The sequence below is a fragment of the Marmota flaviventris genome, chromosome 17, assembly GCF_047511675.1.
Source record: "Marmota flaviventris isolate mMarFla1 chromosome 17, mMarFla1.hap1, whole genome shotgun sequence".
NCBI lineage: Eukaryota > Metazoa > Chordata > Mammalia > Rodentia > Sciuridae > Marmota > Marmota flaviventris.
The window spans coordinates 58,758,564-58,776,908 of NC_092514.1; the positions used below are offsets into that span (position 1 = coordinate 58,758,564).

The window sequence follows — 18,345 nt, forward strand, 5'->3', positions numbered from 1 at the left end:
TTTAATCTGTAAGAAGAGGATGCTGATGGCCACATAGGGTCATATGCTGCCTGAGGGGGACCACTGGGCACATGATCAGTTTGTCCCTGGCTGATTACCCCTCCTCAGGCCTCCAGGCTTGCTCCTCTGTGCAGGCATGTCTAGCCAGGGCTACAGAACTTCTAGGAACTGTGATCTACTCAGCTCTGAGCCCCTAGTAGGGTCTACAGAACCATTTCTTTTCTCTTTTTTGTGGGGGAGGGCTACTGGGAATTGAACCCAGGGGTGCTTAACCACTGAGACACATCCCCAGCCCTTTTTTAATATTTTATTTGGAGACAGGGTCTGGGTGAGTTACTTAGGCCTTGCTAATTTGCTGAGGCTGGCTTTGAATTCGCAATTCTCCTGTCTCAGCCTCCTGAACTGCTGGGATAATAGGCATCTGTCACCTTGCCTGGCACAGAACCATTTCTTGACATGTAGTTTTTATGTAGCTAAGAATGTGTAAGCTAGGTAGGACATGGGACATTGTCTATTTTCAGATGAGGAAAGAAACACAGTGACAAATCTTGAAGGCATTCTAGTTGAGAGCACTGCGAAAAGAAAATCAGAAATGGTGTACAAGTGCTTCATTCTACTGTATGGGAAACTGAGGCTCAGATTTGACTCACTTTGCTCTTGTTACTTTTTTTTTTTTTAAAGAGAGGGAATTTTTTAAAAATATTTATTTATTTATTTTTTTAAGTTTTTTTTGGCGGACACAACATCTTTGTATGTGGTGCTGAGGATCCTGCATGCTACCGCTTGAGCCACATCCCCAGCCCCCACTCTTGTTACTTTTGCTCTGGGTGTAAGGAGTTATTATTATCCACACCTGCACATCAGGAGGCAGAGACGGGACCAGAACCTCAGGGAACTTGATGTGTTACAGGTGGTGGTGGGGGGGAGCAATTAATAACAGTAGTGGTAATAGTAATTATTGATTTGTGTGTGCCCTATGTTACTCAGGACTCTAAAGACTTCATAGGGGGGCTGGGGATGTGGCTCAAGCGGTAGCTCGCTCCCCTGGCATGTGTGCGGCCCAAGTTTGATCCTCAGCACCACATAAACAAAGATGTGTCCGCTGTAAACTAAAGAATAAATATTAAAATTCTAAAAAAAAAAAGACTTCACAGGGGTTGGGATTGTAGCTCAGTGGTAGTGTGCTTGTCTAGCCTGAAGAGACCCTGAGTTCAATCCCTTCATAGGTATTAACTCATTAAATACATAATCCCTTTGAGGTAAGCACATCATTATTATCAGCTTACTTCAAAAAGGGGAAACTAAGGTTTACAGAGATTAAGATACTTGCTAAACTGTTACCGCTGTTGATGAGTCTTTGCTTCCCCGATGTTGAAGAATAACACCAGAATAACACCAGAGAAGCAGAGTAGAAATTAGAAGTTTATTAAAGGACAGCAGAAAAGACTTCTCCGGGAGGAAGAAGGGGACCCAAGAGATGGAATCCGTGGAAGTTCGGTTGTTTCCCTTTTTTACAGTTCTTTCAGTGATGGAATGTAGGTGGGAAGGCCTGAAGGCTGGGACACAGGTGGGCGAAAGAAGTAATCTGGGCAGGAAGGACTTCCGAGTTAGCATCTTCAAGTTTGCTGGGGGCTGTTCATTAACACTTCTTTGGGATGGGCTCTAGCCTTGGGCTTTTTCCTGGACTTCATTAACATTCCATGAGTTGTCCTGCATTTCCCAGAATTCATTCTCAACATGGCCTCCATTTTAGATCTTACTACACTGACTACCTAACTTTAAATCTTGCTTCACAACCACTGAAGAAGGTAGTGAGACATTGGAAACCAGGACCTGCCTTCCCACCCACGCACACACGTGCTCAGATCTACTCCCCTAGTGGTGCTGGGGGAGTAGATCCACCTAACTGAGAACTTTCTTTTTCTTTTTTCTTTTCTTTTACTTTTTTTTTTTTTTTTTTTTTTGAGTGACCTCCAGGGACTCCGTTTTCTCATCCGTAAAATGGAAGAGTGTGTTTTTGTGGAGGAGGGTCTGGGTTCTATCTCACATTAGGAAAGTATTAGTTTCCTTTTCTGTGAAACAGGAAGAATAATTTCTTCGCTGTTGGCTGTGAAACTGTTGGGTAAACCATTAACTTTGAGGTCGTATAGGACCTTGATGGGGGCTGGATCTTTGAAGTGATGTTATGTCATTTCCCAGCTTGAGGTGGGAAGGGAATGGAAAGGGCGACTTCCCTTGGACTCTTCAGTTACCCGACTACTTCATCGGATTGCAAGCTCTCCGCCCTGTTAACTGGGAGTTTTGAGCAGTGGAGAGCCGCAAGGCCTTTTCTCCGGGAAAGCTTATGGTTGGCCCCTTGGCATCCACGTGCTAACCTGGCCGGCTGGGAGGCTCCAGCTCCGGTCCCGACCAGTTGGAGCCTGAGGGGCGGGGAAGGTAGTGACGTCAAAATCACCGCCTATCCTCCTTAAAGGCACAGGCTTACTCCGAACTCGGTTTTGTGTGTGTGTGTGTGTGTGTGTGTGTGTGTGTGTGTGTGTGTGTGTTAGGACAAAAAAAAATCATACGACTCAAAAGTTTTAAAGGTGAAGTGGAGGTGGCGTCAAAGGTGCGGGGCTGTGCAGAAGAAAAGGTTCTCGCTGAGAAACTGGATCAGAAACGTCAGCACTGGATTTAAGCCCGCCTCACCTGGGGAGGCAGCCGGGTGCAAGGGGAAAAGTTCCTGAAGGTTCGAATTCCGGGCTCTTAACTTTGAACCTCAGTTTAACCTGTAAAATGGTGCAGCCTAATTCAAAAAAAGTTTTTTGAGCCTTGGAAGACTATGGGAAAATAACCCAGCACAAATACTGTCAGTTCCTTACTCCCCGACTCAATGCTTTCACCGTGTGCTCCAGGAATTCCTGAGCCAACCCGTTGTTGAAACTTGCCCAATGTCTCAGGGGGATGGAACCCAGGTCTCCCGGCACCCGGGTCAACTTTCCCTGTGTCCAGGACGCCTGGCCCGGGTTATGGCTCTAACTTATCTGCACACTCGCAATTGCTCTGCAGTTCATAAAGCAGTTTCGGAGTTGCAGCCGCGTTTCACTATCGGTAAAAAGGGCGATGCTAATTCCTGCCAGACACTATCGCCATAAAATGGTAAAACTTCAGCAGGGCGTAGACTGGCCAACGTTTGCCTATGAACTGGTGTATTTCCTAGCGACCTCGAAGAACTGATGAGGACACCGAAGAGGCGAACCGTACGATACCCACGCCGTCTGGAAAGTTGCTGCGAGCGCTGAGACTCCCGGCGCAGTGATCCACAGGGATGTAGGCCGGGTGGGGCTTGTGAAAACACGCGTCAAGTGCGGTGCAGCAGCCTGGTCAAGAGCGACGTGGAGACAGCGACCTTGACCCTCAGGCTTCAAGGAGCGCTGGGCAAGGATGGAATAAGCCCGCGAGACAGCGGCGCAGAGGCGGGACTACGGCAGGTGGGGCAAGAGAAAGCGAGTGGGTGGGACCTGGAGCACTCCGGGTAGGAGACCGGTTGGCCCACGAAGGCGGGGCTTAGAAGCTGTTCGGGGGCGGGGTCAGCTAGACCAGTTTCCTAGTCCGCCCTGTGCGAGGCGGGCGAGCGCGCGCGCACCCTGCACCGGCCGCGGAGCCGCTGTGGGCCCGATGGGCCCCAGGCGCCGCGCCGCGCGAGCACCGGCTTGGAGCCAGGTGGGCGGGCCGAACCTGGGGGCCGGCTGGGATCCGAAGCGGGAGTGGGATGTCTGGGGGTCCCTCCGGACTGATTCCAGGCTGGGAACGCTGAGTCGCGGGCCACTGGGCCCTCTTACCCAACGCTGGGAGGGGGCAGGTCCCGGAGGGTCGGGAACAGGTCTTTCTCCTCGACCCTGCCTGTGACCTCTCTGCTGTCCCCATCTCGTATTCCGGGGAGAGAGGCAGAGGAAATGTTTCTTATCCAGGTCTTAGGGCCTGCTCTGTGCGGCCCCGGAATGCAGAGTGTGGGGGGAGTGCCAGGTACCCCAGCCAGCAGTCGGGGGAAAGGCGGATGGACCTTTCTCGACGACATCAGATTTGTTTACACATTTCCTTTGATGCCCAGCCCCACTTTTCTTCGCCCAATAACTCGAGGGGCGCAGGTGCCCACCCCCGGGACTGGGTGCTGTAGCCGGGTCCAGAGGGAGCAGCTCAGTAGTTTTGATCTTTGGGCCGCTAGGGCCAAACCCGGTGTCTGCACTTAAGTGCACAGTAAGCATGTGTGGTGTGGGTGAGGAAATGGCATTGGGCCATAATTTCCATTAACTGACTACTCCTGAAGTGCTGGAGTAACCTTGGATAGGTCACCTGTCTTCCCTGAGCCTTAGTTTCCACTTTAGCAAAATGAGACTGACCCCAGCTGTTTGGGAAGATTATTGTGAGGATTATTGAGGCAATTGCTTGGGTGCACTATAGGGGTGAGCATCAGTTAAAATCCCAAAGAGCTGCCTCATGGCTACCCCTCCCCGTGAGGCTTGGTATTCCATTTTTAAAAACTTTTGGTTTCTGTTGGGTGGATAGGACCCAGGCTCCCTCTACATGGTAAGCAAGTGTTCTACCATTGAGCCATACTCCCAGCCAAGTTGGTGCTCCATGTGACTGCAGTTTGTTTTTCAGGATTGAAACAACAAGATGGCTGACCAGGACCTGGGGGGCATTAGCCCTTTCCAACAAATGGTGGCCTCAGGGGCTGGGGCTGTGGTCACCTCTCTCTTCAGTAAGACCTGGGAAGATGGGATGTGAGCAGATGGGGATTGGGGTAGACCAAAAACCAAAGGTGGCACCTTTGTTCTGGGGGAGGGTGAAATGGTGGGGTCCTGAAAGGAGCCTTCTCCCCCAGCGACACCCCTGGATGTGGTGAAGGTCCGCTTGCAGTCTCAGCGCCCCTCAGTAGCCAATGGTGAGTACCTGACCATGATGCCAAATGGAGGGGTGGGGGTCTGGACAAAGTGAGGATCTCCCTGAAATGGGGTCCTTTAAGTGGGTGGGTAGCTCTCTTGACTTGAGGGGCTGCCTTGTATTTTAGAGCTGACACGTCCCTCCAGACTCTGGAGCCTTTCCTACACCAAATGTGAGTGCCCCAAGCCACAAGGAGCCTGGGAGGGTTAAGGGAGGGAGTGTCCCAGTGTCCTCAGGTAAATTGTGGGCCCCCTAGTCATGAGCTAGCACTACCTTCAGATTATGTCCCCTTGCCCTCTGTCCTATATAAGAACATCCATGCAGGGATTCCAGCCTCAATTGGCCTACCAAGGATGGGGACTCACCACCTCCCTGCAAGGTTCCAGGGCCCTGTCATCCTAATACCTCTTCCCCTTCCCCAGCACCTTCCTCTCTCCCATCCACAGGGAAGTGTCTCCTATACTGCAATGGTGTCCTGGAGCCCCTGTACCTATGCCCAAATGGTACCCGCTGTACCACCTGGTTTCGTGATCCTACCCGCTTCACTGGCACTCTGGTGAGGAGCAGGGAAGAATGATATTGCAAGGCACGTAGAGGCAGCCAGTTCATTTTGGGAAGGGCTTCCCAGAGGAATTAGTGCCTCTGAGGTTTTTGTTTCGTTTTGTTTTCCTGTATTGGGGTCAAACCCAGGGCTCTGCCCATGTTAGGCAAGTGCCCTACCACTAAGCCATATTCCTAAACTTCCAAAGGCTTTATTATTGTTATTATTTATTTATTTTTTAGTTGTTGATGGACCTTTATTTTATTAATTTGTTTATACATAGTGCTGAGGATCGAACCCAGTGCCTCACACATGCTAGGCAAGTGCTCTACCACTGATATACAACCCCAGCCCCCAAAAGGTTTTGAAGGGGGAATTGGGGTCCACCTGGAGCTAACTGGTAGGCTATAGGTATGGAGACCTGAGGGACTAACTACTTCTCAGGGCTGTGAGCAGAGGCTGAGGGCATTAGGCCAGGGCCCAGCCTGGTCAGCCCATCTCAGGCTTTGTTCATGTCTGTTCTTTCCCCTTTTTTCTGGTGCCCATGTGGCTAGGATGCTTTTGTGAAGATTGTGAGGCATGAGGGCACCAGGACCCTGTGGAGTGGCCTCCCAGCCACCTTGTAAGTAGCCAAGTCCTGGGTATTCCCTTCCTTTGGTGCCTGTTGATCCCTTGCTCTCTCTCTCTGTTGGCTGGCTGGCTGGGGCAGGGGATGCTTGGGAGCCTTTGGGAGTCCTAGCTTACCTCTGTCCACATCCCTAGGGTGATGACTGTGCCAGCTACTGCCGTCTACTTCACTGCCTATGATCAACTCAAGACCTTCCTCTGTGGGCAAGCCCTGACTTCTGACCTCTATGCACCTATGGTTGCTGGTGCACTGGCTCGCTGTGAGCATAGGCCTATGCCCTTGATCTCCCTCTGTCCCTGCCTGTACCTGAGCCCAGTCAGTCCCAGTTCCCAGGCCTAAACTGCCACCTTGAGGGTGGGGGGATGTTTTAGACCCCCCGGTCCTAGGTCAGCAGTGGGAACTACCATATGGGACCTGAAATCTGAACTCTTTGCACTGTCCACCCCCTGCAGTGGGCACTGTGACAGTGATCAGTCCCTTGGAACTTGTACGGACAAAGCTGCAGGCTCAGCACGTATCATACCGTGAGCTAGGTACATGTGTCCGGGCTGCGGTGGCTCAGGGTGGCTGGCGCTCATTGTGGCTGGGCTGGGGCCCTACAGCCCTTCGAGATGTACCCTTCTCAGGTAGGCATCCAGGAGTATAGGGAGTGGGGTATGGGAGTCCTGGAATGTTGTGGCCTCCTCACCTCTTATGAGTGCCCCCCACTTCCCAAGCTCTGTACTGGTTCAACTATGAGCTGGTGAAGAGATGGCTGAATGGGCCCAGACCAAAGGACCAGACATCTGTGGGCATCAGCTTCGTAGCTGGCGGCATCTCAGGGACGGTGAGTTGACTGGACTAGGTTTGAGGCCAATGGAGGTATCCCTGGGGGCACTTGAGGGTTGATGGAGATGCCCAGGAGAAGAGTCCTCACCAGCAGTACATTACATCAGGGTCCTTAGGCATACCTAGAAGGCCTTTATCCCTCTCCAGGAGCCACCAGTGTGCCAAGGATAGGGGTCATGGGAATGGGGATGAGCTAGCCCTCTTCTCACCCTACCAGGTGGCTGCCGTCTTGACTCTACCCTTTGATGTGGTGAAGACACAGCGGCAGGTAGCGCTGGGAGCTGTAGAGGCTGTAAGAGGTGAGCTGCCAGGCAAGTGGAGTGAGGGGCGGGCAGGGGCCCAAGTTGATCGTGCTGAATCGGCCTTGAATTTGCAGTGAAGCCCCCGCGCGTTGACTCCACCTGGCTGCTGCTTCGGAGGATACGGGCAGAATCAGGCACCAAGGGACTCTTTGCAGGTGGGTATCTGTCTGTGCGAGCCTGCATCTGTTTGTCTGGAACCCTGACCCCTGACCTGGGCCTTCCTTCTTGTTTTAGGCTTCCTCCCGAGGATCATCAAGGCTGCCCCCTCCTGTGCTATCATGATCAGCACTTACGAGTTTGGCAAAAGCTTCTTCCAGAGGCTCAACCGAGAAAAGCCTCTGGGCCATTAAATGGGGCCAGGAGATGGACTGTCTAGCTCTTCCCGTGGATCGGGGGCAGGAGGAGACTGAGTCAAGTGCCTTTTCCTCAGCACTCAGGGGACGGGCCTCGTTTCCCTTTTCTCCCAACCAAGAGCCCCAGGTAGGGCTGTCCCCCAACCCTGGGCCATCCAGGCCTTCCTTAGACCCAGCTAGATTCCTGTTGCTCCCCCTTTCCAGGATCATCACTTTCCCACCCCCAAGTTCAAGACCAAATCTGTTCTTTGCCTGCCTCTTGTGTTTGCTGTAGCTGGGCCTCCAGGAGCCAAGAAGCCCTGAGCTAAGTGTTTCCCTGCCTCTTCATGCTGTCTAAAAATGATGAACTTCTGTGTGGTGCTTCTGTCTGCTGCGGCCAGGCATGGGGGGAGTGGCCTAGGAGGGATCCTGATGCTGGCTTTGACTGACCAGAGTGGCACCCATGAAGAAGCCCTCCTTAACTTAGGGAGGGTCAAGTTGAAGACCCAAAATTGAGGGAGGTGACAAGTTGACATTGTGGCCGTGAGGTCCCTTCAGTGTGGACCCAGTGTGTTAGAAGAGAGAGACATCTCCCCAAAAGCACACTTAGGTGACAGGGAAAGACAGGCAGTTTCTTAACTGCCAGGTTCCGGCTAATGGACACGTTTGCAACTTTGGGCTAAAGCTGAAATGGTTGGACCTGTGGCATGGAAACACCCCCCAGGGCTGACTCTTATCCTGTCCCCAGAGGGTTCTATCTCTTCTGGTGATGAGCAGGTATTAAAAGAGGTCAGGTTGGGCTTGGGCTGTAGCTCAGGGGCTGAGTGCTTGCCTATCACATGTGAGGGACTGAGTTTGATCCTTAGCCTCACATAAAAATAAACAAAGGCATGCTGTCCATCTAAAACTACTAAAAACAGCAACAACAAAAGATTTTAAAGAGATCAGTTGGCCAAGCACAGTGGTACATGCCTGTAATTCCAGCAACTCAGAAGGCAGGCAGGAGGATTGCAAGTTCACAGCCAGCCTCAGCAAATTAGCAAGGCCCTAAGCAATTTAGCCAGACCTTGTCTCAGAATTTTTTTAAAAAGGCCTGGGTGTGGTTAAGTGCCCCTGGGTTTATCCCTTGTACCAAAATAATAAAAGAAAGTCAGGTTGAAGTGGCATTTTCAGGTCTTGGTCCTGCCCTGGGCAGACTTCATTACTTACAACATGTCATACAGAAACAAGTTGGTTCTGCTAACAGTGAGCCTTGCCTTGTTACAGGCCTGGCACTGGCTCTACTGCTTTCTGAACTTGGCATGGGGCCCTATCCCAGACCCCCACAGATGAGGCCACCCTCAGTCCTCTGGTTTTTATTTGCCGGATCCCCCCAGAACCCCCATGTGGGGACGAGGAAGGAGTGACTCCAGAGGGTACATAAGGACAGACTAGAGAGGCAGGGCAGCAGGGTCGCCAAGGCTGGGCCGTCAGCTCTTGAGAGTGGGAGATGAGCGAAGGAGAGTCCAGAGGGATTCAGCTAGGCCTCAGGACCACCAGAAGAATGGAGTGGCTTCCCCAGTACTCCCTGTGGCCTTGGTCTTCCTGCCTCCCTCCCCCACTGCTTCCCTTTACAGCCCAGGCCTCCTTGGGCAGGAAGCTAAAACAGGCAAGAAGCAGGGGTTGGTTATCTTTTCCTCAGAGACCCCTGGCTGGGTGGGCAGCATTCTCTGGAAGGGCAGCCTGGACTGGGGGATTCAAGGAAAAGTGGCAGGTGTCCATGGCCCCTGGCAGGTGGGGCTGGATTGCCCATGCCGCTTCTCAGCTGGGGCTCAGTGCTGGACTGCCCTCAGGACTGTCGCTCACCAGGCACTCGTTGGATTTGAAGCTCGCCAGGGACTTGCAGCTGGGGATGGAGGCCAGGGAGCCGCAGAGGCCCAGCATGGAGGGCGTGGGGTCCTTTCCTGGGAAGAAAGGGCGGGTGAGGTGGGACCAACCATTCTGCTTGTGTGTGAGTTGGGAGAGGGGAATGCAGGGTGGGCAGTGAAGGGACAGCCCTCAGGTCACCCACTGAGACTTTCTTGATCTCTTCTGGAGCATTTGTCATTTTCAATTAAACCTTGATTAAGCACCTGTTTCTGTCATGCACCATGCTGGGGACACTGTATTGTAATCATCAGTTTATGTCTCTCTCCCCCTGAGGTTCGTTCTCTTTTTATCCCTTTATTAATCACGCAGTGAGCAGTTGCTCTGTTCCAAGCACTGGGGATACAGAGAACGGAGAGACGTGGTCCCTGCCCTCAAGGAGCTCACAGTCTGGTGGGGGAGACAGACACACAGACAATCACAAACACAGTGTGGTGGGTTACATGTCCACAGCCTGCCTTGTCTCAAAGAAGATCTAGGGTCATCCAATACAGTGTGGTTATAAAAAAGACAGGAAGTCCAGCACAGGGAGAGCTAGGATGGGAAAAACAAGATGAAGCCAGGGGTGAGGGCAACACAACGCATGCGTTGAAGTCCTGGGTATTCGCTCGAAGGGAGCCACTAATTTGGCTCTGAGCTTCCTGGCAGCCAAAGAAAAGGGGGAAACAATGGTCAGGCAAGCAGTTCACAGTGTGCATAAGAGTAAATTAGGCTGAGGGATTCCCCAAGAATTTGTAAGCCCCATGAGGCTGTCATATCAAAAAGCCATTGAGCCCTCGCCATAAGCCAACAATGGTGATCATTTTTACCAACATTGCCATTGGACCGGTGGGAACAGGGCTCAGCAATATAAAGTGACTGGCTAAGTTTTCACAGCTTAGGGGAGGCATGGCCAGGATTTGCATTGGGTTCTGTCTGACACCCCAAACCAAGCTCTTCACGGCTGTCCTAAATGCTCAAGAAGGGCTGAGAGTATGAGGGGCTTGGCCAGGGCCTGACTGCAGACAGCTGAGGCCCTTCCTGGAGGGGTGCTGAATGCCAGGGTGGGGGGCTCACCGATGGGGCCCCAGGGCTCTTCGTCCCGCTTGCCCTCTCCTAGGCGCTGGGAGTCAGAGCTCAGACTGGCCTCAGCTGACAGCGGTTCGGTGCTCATGTAGCTGTGTCTGTAGTAGAGCAGAGAGAGATGGTGCTGGCAGAGGCCTACAGCCCCAGGCCATTCTTCCCTGGGGGCCCAGCACTCAGCCCCAAGCTAAGCCTACTTGGGACTTACCTCCTGTAGAGCTTGGATTTGCTGGTTCCCTCAGCCCCATTGAGTGTTCCCAGCGAGGGCCACTGGCTGACCAGGGGTGTTGTGAGTTCCTTGGAAGCCTGGGTCAGGGGGGCGTGGTCACCAGGGATCAGACCTGTCCTGGGAGGGGGAGGGGGGTCAGGCCTGGCTGAGAAAGGGAGCAGAAATAGGGAAGGGAGACTCAGCAGGGAAGGGGTTGGAGCAGGGGATAGGAAGGAAACCTGAGTAGCAAAAAGGTGGAAACAATGTTGGGGTCACTGGGGCAGACCCAGGCAAGCATGGAGATGCCACTAGTGGTTGTTGGAATGGAGTTGTAGGAGTAAGTTGGGATGGTGTGTGTGTGTGTGTGGTGTGGGGGACAGTAGAGAATAGTAAGTCATAGGAGATGGTGCTGAAGGGTCATGATTAGGGAAGAAAAGTTACAAAAATCTTTATGGGGATCCATAGGGGTGAAGTAGGGGTCTCCGGTGTGCGGCATTAGAGGACCTACGATGCAGATCCGGGTGTTAAACAGTGGGAATGATAACAATCACGTTGAAGGTCTCTGAGTAACAGAGGTCCTGTGAGTAAATGTTGGGGTCCCAGCATTAATGTAGGATGGCCACTCTAGCTGATGTGGGGGGGGAATTGAGGGGGACTGTGGGAGGTCACTGGCTCTTATGTTGAGGATAATGTTTGGAAGATATTGCCCAAATCTCAGGGCAGAGGTGATGACATCTGTGAACTGATGCAGGTGAGTTGGAACGCTGGTGTCAGGAAAGGTGATGCTAGCCAGTGGGGCTGGTGATGGGGTTCACCGGGATGATGTGTCGGGGATCAGGGGCCAGGACAGGCGGCCGCGCTCACAGCTGCTCCTGCAGCTCAAGGATCACGCCTTCGAGCTCCCGCTTCTCGCGCTGGTTCTGCGCCGCAGCCTCCTCCAGCTGCAGCAACAGCCGCCGATTCTCCGCCTCCAGGTCCTTCAGCTGCGACTCGCGCAGTCGCACCAGCTCCTCCAGGTAGCCCTGTGGGGCGACCGCACAGCCTGAGCCAAGCCGGTCCCAGCTACTGCCCTGGCCCTGCTCACCCGGTAGCTCCACCTCGGGCAGCTCCCTCGCCCCAAGCCACTCGTCGCGCACCTTCTGCGCATAGACGATGCGGAATTTCTGCTCCATCTTGTGCCACTTGTTGTACCAGCTGTCCTCGTCAGTGACGAGCGGCAGGTAGGGGTGTTCGGGCGAGTTGTCCTCGCTCGTGCTGCTCTCAGCGCTGTGCCGCTCCTCCTCGTCCGTCAGGTAGTCGTAGCTTGCGGGAGGGAGCAGTGGGTAGGGCCAGCCCTGCACTGCCCCAGCCTCGTCCTATACCCACCGGGGTGTGGACTAGGATGATGCTGTGCCCCGCCTCCTGTCCGCCAGCAGAGTACCCACCTCAATAACGGGCGCTCACCTCTGGGTGAACTTTAAATAGGGCGTGTAATCGATGACCACGGGAGTCTTCCCGTCCAGAACTTCGCCCTTTAGACAGAAGCTGGGGCGGAAGAGCCAGAGTTGGGGGAGGGAACGGGAATGCGAACATTTTGGAGGAAAACAGTCCCCTTGCCCCCGCTACCACCATGCAGACCCCACGACCCACCTGAAGTCGATGACGCTCAGTCCTATCAGCATCCCGGTGAGGAGAGTGGCCTCCTCCCGCAGCATGATGGCTCCGGAGTCATAGAACCGCCTGTGAGGAGCCGGGAGGGACTGCAGGTACAGCTAGACCGAGGAGCCCCGCTCCCAGGATTTATCGGGTTTACTACAAACTTCCTGCTCAGTACTCGGGGGGTGGGTCTTGTCTTCCCCTCAGACTGGGGCTCCTTGGGGCTAGTGCCGGTGTCCCAGCTTAATGGAATGTGTTCTCTAAGAAAAGACTTCTCCATCCTGTCAGGTAACTAATCCCCACCAAGTACTTGGTCACCTGATCCTTTAAATCTTAAGCATTTTATGCTTGGCATACAGTAGGTACTCAAAAAATAAATCACTCTGAAATGATAGGGATAGATTGTAGTAAAAACGTAAATTGAGTGTGGCCATGTGACAGGTGGAGGTACATGCCCAGGGCTGTACCCAGACAGTGTCCCACAAACCTTCCTGCACAAGCACATTCTGCCTTGTTCCCCTGCCCCAGGAACCCCGTCTCTGGGAACCTTCAGTTTAGGGATTAAAGCTCCCCACATAGGGTCTGTGTGTTCTTGGGAAGTAAGTATAGAGCTGCTGCATTGTTTGAAGAACTTCACGCTCAGTAGGGCCATGGGCACAGGGTCACAGGTCATGGCACAGGGCCAAGGAGTAAAACAGACCATGGTTGAGGCTTGTTCAGAATTGTGTCCAAGAGTAGAGCTATGCATGCGGGGGAGGCACTGGAAATAAAGGCAAATAATGGGCAATAAAATGTGACCTGGAAGTGTTGGTGATGGTGCTAAGGTTGACCCAGAGTGGTCTGGAAAAAGTCCCATTGGGACTACAAGTCTCAGTGCATGCTGGGACTTGGAGTCCAAGTACTAAAGGTTGTTGCTGGAACTTATGTTCAGGCAACTATAAATGGGCACACTGGGACTTATGGTCCAAGCTGCCTATGGGTCTGACCTGGTAGTCCGGACGTCCCGCAGGGCTGTGGTGATATATTCTGACAAGCGCTTCTCCATCAGTGCTACCCGGATCCATGCCCGACCCTGCAAACATGCTCACGTTTACTTGTCCCAGAGGGACCCATATGTCCAGCATCAGGTGTGGCCCTTCTCCCCAGTGCTTTGGGCAAGGGGTAAAGATCAAGGAGCAGGCAGGCACACTGTGTCCAGAGCAGGAATTAGTTGCCTTGGCCCTGCTCACCTCAGGCCCCTCACCTTGGCTCGGGCAGTACTGATGTTTTCCATGTTCTCGATGCTGCTCACACAGTTGTTGGGCACTTTGCTGCAGGCCAACCGGATATAATCCCAGAAGCCCCGCTGCCCATCTGAGCTGAACCAGCTCACTGGACCTGCTGGGGCACAGGCTGAGCCAGGGCAGGGAGGGGGCTCAGAAAAACCAGGGAGTTTGGAGAGGATCCACATAATGAGGCACTTACATGCATCAGTGTAAGAAGCCACGCCCACATATCCCACCTCCCCAAAAGTATGTGCACACACACGTGCACACAAAGGGCATGCCAGCACATAGCTGCATGCACAGTGATGGCAGAAGCCCTGCTCCTTTCCCCAGCTGTGCACATGAGCTGTATATGGCCCAGAATTGGGGGCCAGGGTCAGTAATAGGGTTCAGAAATCCATGGAGGATATCAGAGTGGGGTGCCTAGAAGCTAAAGGCTGGAAGTTGGAAGGGCTGGGGAATGAGGGGCAGGAACTCAGGCCCACCTTTGAAACGGTGGCTGAGGATCTGCTCCAAAATGGCTGCAAAATTAACAAACTCCTCAGATGAGTCATCGATGGGCTCTGCTGTGTACTTCTCCAGCAGGGTTTTCACAGAGAACCTGGTTGGGGGTAGGGAGACGGGGCAGTGGGGGGTCAGGTGAGAAGATAGGGTGATGGTGGTAGAGGAAAGGTGTCAGGCAGAGAGGGAGTGACTGGCAGAGAAGAGGTCATGAAGGGCATGGATATTGTGGGGAGGCAGGTGAGACTAGGAGGACCATAGGTTTGCCATGGCATGTGGTGTGAGAGGGTAGCAGATGTGTGTGGGGGGGATGACAGGTAAGAGACTGACAAAGTGGGTGACAGGAGAGGTGACAGCCAGAGAAAGGAAGCTTCAGGAACAAGGTATGAGAGGGGATGAAACAATAGGTAGAAAGATGAGGCACCAAGAGCTAGGAGGCTGTCCCCAACCCCTTCCTTCTGGACTACCCTCAGAGTTGTATTCTCTTGTGTGTGGGCTGAGGGTTGACCAGGAGTCAGAAACTGGTTTGTGACCCTGTCCTGAGCTGTCTTCTGTTGTTGCTAGAGCAACCTTCCATTCCTCAGGGGATGAGGCCAGTCACCTGTGCCTGGGCATGTGAGTTGGCATATGCACATGGAGCATGGGCGTGCATGGGTGGCCAGGTGGGCTCTCAACCCACAGATGTCCTCCTCCCCATGTTTCCTTCCTGGCTTTGTCACCCACATACCAGCTGCCCAGAACTAGGCAGTGCAGAGCAGGGTAGAGGGAGGTGCAGGGTATGGGTCTGAAATGCACATTGGGTGGGAGGGGACATTGGCAGCAGATCCTTGAAAGGGGAATGGGGGCCCAGACATTGGCTTCTTAGGGAGGCAGGGAACCAAGGGAAGATAGTGAGTCTGAGGGCCTGGAGCCAGGCAGCCCCCATCCCGCTCCCCAGTGCTGCTGGGTGCCTCCTGCTCCCTCTGCAGTCCCTGCCCTACAGTCTCCACCTGCCACCCCTGCAGTGGAGTGGAGCAGGGGTAAGGACATGGCTTCTAGCATCCCATTATCTCCCTGTTATGGGGGGCAGAGAAGGGGTGGGGTGTCCAGGGATATGGAACATCCTTGGAACCCTCCTTTCATCTTTGTTAATCAAGTTCTATAATGTGCCAAATGAGGAGTCAAGCAGGTATGTCTGATTCCAAAGCTCTTGTTATTTCTGCTATGTCTTGTGGCCTCCTGGCGGCTTGTCACAATTACTGAGGACCTGAACAGCTTCTGACTCCTCAGCCCTCCACTCTGCAACCCTCCAGTTCTGGAGCATTGGCCTCTGAGGCTTTCAAGCCAATGGCATTGCCAAGCCTGTGTCCCTCATTTTCCCTTTAGGCTTAGAATGGGTCTGGCTTGAGATCAGAGCCAGGTCAGTGTTGAGTCACATTAGAGGGGGTCGTCCTGCTCAGTTCAAATCCTATTTGGTTGGGTGAAAACAGGAATACTAGTTCTTGCCTCATTTAATTTTGGTTCAGATCCCAGGCAGGGATGGGGGAGGGTAAGTGTGCACAAGCTGCTGGGCAGGGGTGATGAGAGCTGGGCCACTAATGGAAGGCTGGCCCTGCTGGGAGGAATCCTGTGTTCAGGAAGTTATCTGGGTTTCATTATGCACCCCTCTCAATTTGATTTCTCTGGGTCATCTGGGTCACACCTTGATAGGGGCCTAGGGCTGGCTCAGTATGGCAGCCATCTACCATCTGTCCTCAGGGGTGCTGCAGAGCTGGTCATTGCCCCCAGGGAATCCCATGGTGTGTTCCCTCTTAGGAGGTGCAGTGACTGCAAGTTGCCATGGAGACAGGGAGGCCAGGGCCCAGGGGAGACTGCTGCCTGCTAAAGGGAGCCGTTCTGGGAGGCGGAGGTGAACCATGTGACAGTGAAAAGGCAGCAGGGGTCCCCCAAGGTTTCTGAGCCTTTTTCATGTCCCTAATCCCCCAAATTTTAACCTTATCCCCCAGCTGTAAGCTACCTCCAGTCTACCTGAACCTCTGCGTCTCTAGTCTAGGCCAAGGGGAGTTCGTTCCTTTTCCCATGCACTCAAGGGGCCCAGCTCACCTGATAGGCAAGAGAAAGGAGAGGAACCTAGGAGGTCAAAAGCCAAGACAGGAACATGAAAAGTGGCATCAGGACAGGACTGATTCTCTGTGCCAGGCACTGGGCTAGGCTCCTATATACTAGGCCATTACCATTTTTTGGTATGGCTTTTATATCTAAAATGGGTATGATGAGGGACCCAAGGCCCAGAGTGGTCGGGAGTCATTTCCAAGGTTGCAAAGCTAATACTTGAGGTAAAAACATGATCGTAGGTCCATCTAGCCTCAAAGACAGAAATCTTCACTTTATACCACACAGACAAGATTTGGGGAATAAGGGTGGAGGCGGCAGCTCATGCTTTGGGCTGGGTCATTGCTGCATTCCTTTTTTCCATTACATTCCAGGCATCTTTACAGAGGTCTGATGTGCACAGCCCTGTGCAAGTCACTAGGGATGTGATGGGGTGAGACAGATGCAATGTGACTGGATGTGTGCCCAGGAACCTGGAAACAGCTTTGGGAGCCAGAAGCAAGGGCATCAGGTGGACGCTGACTCCTGGGAGAAAAAGGGCTGAGGCCATGTGCAGGCAGGTGAGGTGGCAAGGGAAGACAACCCAGTCCTGCACTCAGGAGCACCCTGCCCTGAGAGGGGAACACCTGGTGGGCATCAGGCAGAGGAGACTGCAGATGGAGAAGGCAGCTGGCATGGAGATCCCAGAAGGGATGTGCAGGTGGGGGACCAGGGAGAGACTGAGTGGCTGGCCATTTTGCTGGCTTCAGGGTTAAGAGAGGGAGGGTGAGTCACACTGCAGGGTTGAAGTGGGAAGGATTGCTTCCTGGGCCCCAAGAAATCAGAAGAATTTTCCCAAACCTGCCACAGCCCCACCCTCAGGAACCAATGCTTCTGACCTCCCAATTTCCTCCCCTTGAACCCAGGGACCCAGGTTTCTGTGGATAGGCCCTGGGTTCTTCTTACAGCAGAGCAGTGCCCCTCACCCTTTACTGGACAGGTTCAGGGCCTTTGCCCACATGCCCAGTTGACTATCACAGGCTAGGGCTGCCCAGAGCCGGAGGAGGGCACCATCCTTACTCCAGGGTCTAGCATTAGGAGGTCTCCCAGGAAACCCCTGCCTGGGAAAGGCCAGGCTGACAGGGGTGGCAATGAGGGTACTTGGAGGGCATTCTTTCCCCCCATGGGTTCCCCACTGCCCACCCTGCTCCCCACTCCCAGAAGAGGAGCCAGCCATCTCCACCCCTCCCCCTCACACACAATGTCACTTCCTGGTTCTCACAGGAAGCTGCAGTGCCAATTAAACACCCCTCACCCCGCCAGGCCCCAGGCTGGGAATAGGCCTGGATTGGCCTAAAAGGATAAGGACCAGACTTCCCACAGCCCTCCAGACTCTGGGCTTGGGAGAAACAGAGGACACGTTCCTTTGCATCCCCCCCTCTTCTCCGTGGCTGCTGGGCACCCTCCCTCCAGCATGCTCAGCCCAGGGTTCCGCAGCTGGCCCCAACCCCTCTCCCTGACACACCACCCCCGCCCGCCAGCGGCGCCCACCTGCACACGGTGATCAGGTTCCTACGCTCCACGGCCACGTTGCGGGAAGACGCTTTCTTGGAGGATAGCCCCAGAGCCATGGTGGTCTGGACAAGGCTCGCTTCCATCCAGATGTGCGGCCACTGATGCCGCCGCCCGCTGCCCCCCCACCCCTCCCGGCGCCCCGGCCCCCTCGCCAGATCACGGCTGGGCCCTCTGTCCACCAGGGCCCATCGACCCCTTCACCGCCATCCCTGTGCCTTTACGCCGGGTGCCGGGTCCCCTTGCTCCCTCCCCCGGCGGCGATTCTGGAGCAAAACAAGGCCGGGGAGGGAGCTCTCCGAGGTGCTGAGCCGGGGCCCGTCACCCCCTCCCCCAGCCGCCCGCCCCCCTCGGCCGGTGACGTCAGGGCCACCGGGCTCCGCCCCCCAGCAGACCGGGGACCAATCCGCAGAGGGTGCAGGGTCTGGGGGAAGGGGGAAGGGCTGGGGCCCCTGGGAGAGCGGAGGGGGTCCTCGCTAGAGGCCGAAATTGCCCGCAGGAACAGAGGGGCCTGTCCTCCACCTCCACAATCGAGGCCCGGACTGCTCTTCGCGTTTCTGAGCTCCGAAGCCC

At 54.1% G+C, this 18,345-nt stretch overlaps 2 protein-coding genes across 7 annotated transcripts; one reads left to right on the forward strand and one right to left on the reverse strand.

The window, feature by feature from the left end:
• The first annotated feature begins 3,597 nt into the window (after positions 1 to 3,597).
• Slc25a39 (solute carrier family 25 member 39) lies at positions 3,598 to 7,926 on the forward strand. 3 transcript variants are annotated; one of them, XM_027947085.2, is made up of 12 exons: positions 3,598 to 3,702; positions 4,642 to 4,741; positions 4,865 to 4,924; positions 5,051 to 5,095; positions 5,346 to 5,479; positions 6,019 to 6,086; positions 6,227 to 6,351; positions 6,545 to 6,718; positions 6,809 to 6,918; positions 7,138 to 7,219; positions 7,297 to 7,377; positions 7,457 to 7,926. In XM_027947085.2, exons 2-12 carry the CDS (start codon positions 4,657 to 4,659, stop codon positions 7,570 to 7,572), a joined length of 1,080 nt encoding a protein of 359 aa, XP_027802886.1. In that variant the 5' UTR covers positions 3,598 to 3,702; positions 4,642 to 4,656; the 3' UTR covers positions 7,573 to 7,926. The 3 variants fall into 3 exon arrangements, with proteins under 3 accessions (XP_027802886.1, XP_027802887.1, XP_027802888.1); XM_027947086.2 differs by having other exon boundaries at positions 5,370 to 5,479; XM_027947087.2 differs by lacking the exon at positions 5,051 to 5,095 and having other exon boundaries at positions 5,370 to 5,479.
• A 968-nt stretch (positions 7,927 to 8,894) lies between these two features.
• Rundc3a (RUN domain containing 3A) lies at positions 8,895 to 17,888 on the reverse strand. 4 transcript variants are annotated; one of them, XM_027947244.3, is made up of 11 exons: positions 17,752 to 17,883; positions 14,115 to 14,230; positions 13,608 to 13,756; positions 13,351 to 13,436; positions 12,359 to 12,448; positions 12,173 to 12,253; positions 11,866 to 12,031; positions 11,594 to 11,751; positions 10,730 to 10,867; positions 10,516 to 10,622; positions 8,895 to 9,497 (listed from the first exon to the last, which is right to left on the reverse strand). In XM_027947244.3, exons 1-11 carry the CDS (start codon positions 17,856 to 17,858, stop codon positions 9,355 to 9,357), a joined length of 1,341 nt encoding a protein of 446 aa, XP_027803045.1. In that variant the 5' UTR covers positions 17,859 to 17,883; the 3' UTR covers positions 8,895 to 9,354. The 4 variants fall into 4 exon arrangements, with proteins under 4 accessions (XP_027803045.1, XP_027803042.1, XP_027803043.1 ...); XM_027947241.2 differs by lacking the exon at positions 8,895 to 9,497 and adding an exon at positions 9,737 to 10,100 and having other exon boundaries at positions 17,752 to 17,888; XM_027947242.2 differs by lacking the exon at positions 8,895 to 9,497 and adding an exon at positions 9,737 to 10,100 and having other exon boundaries at positions 13,608 to 13,741; positions 17,752 to 17,865.
• Positions 17,889 to 18,345: the final 457 nt, after the last annotated feature.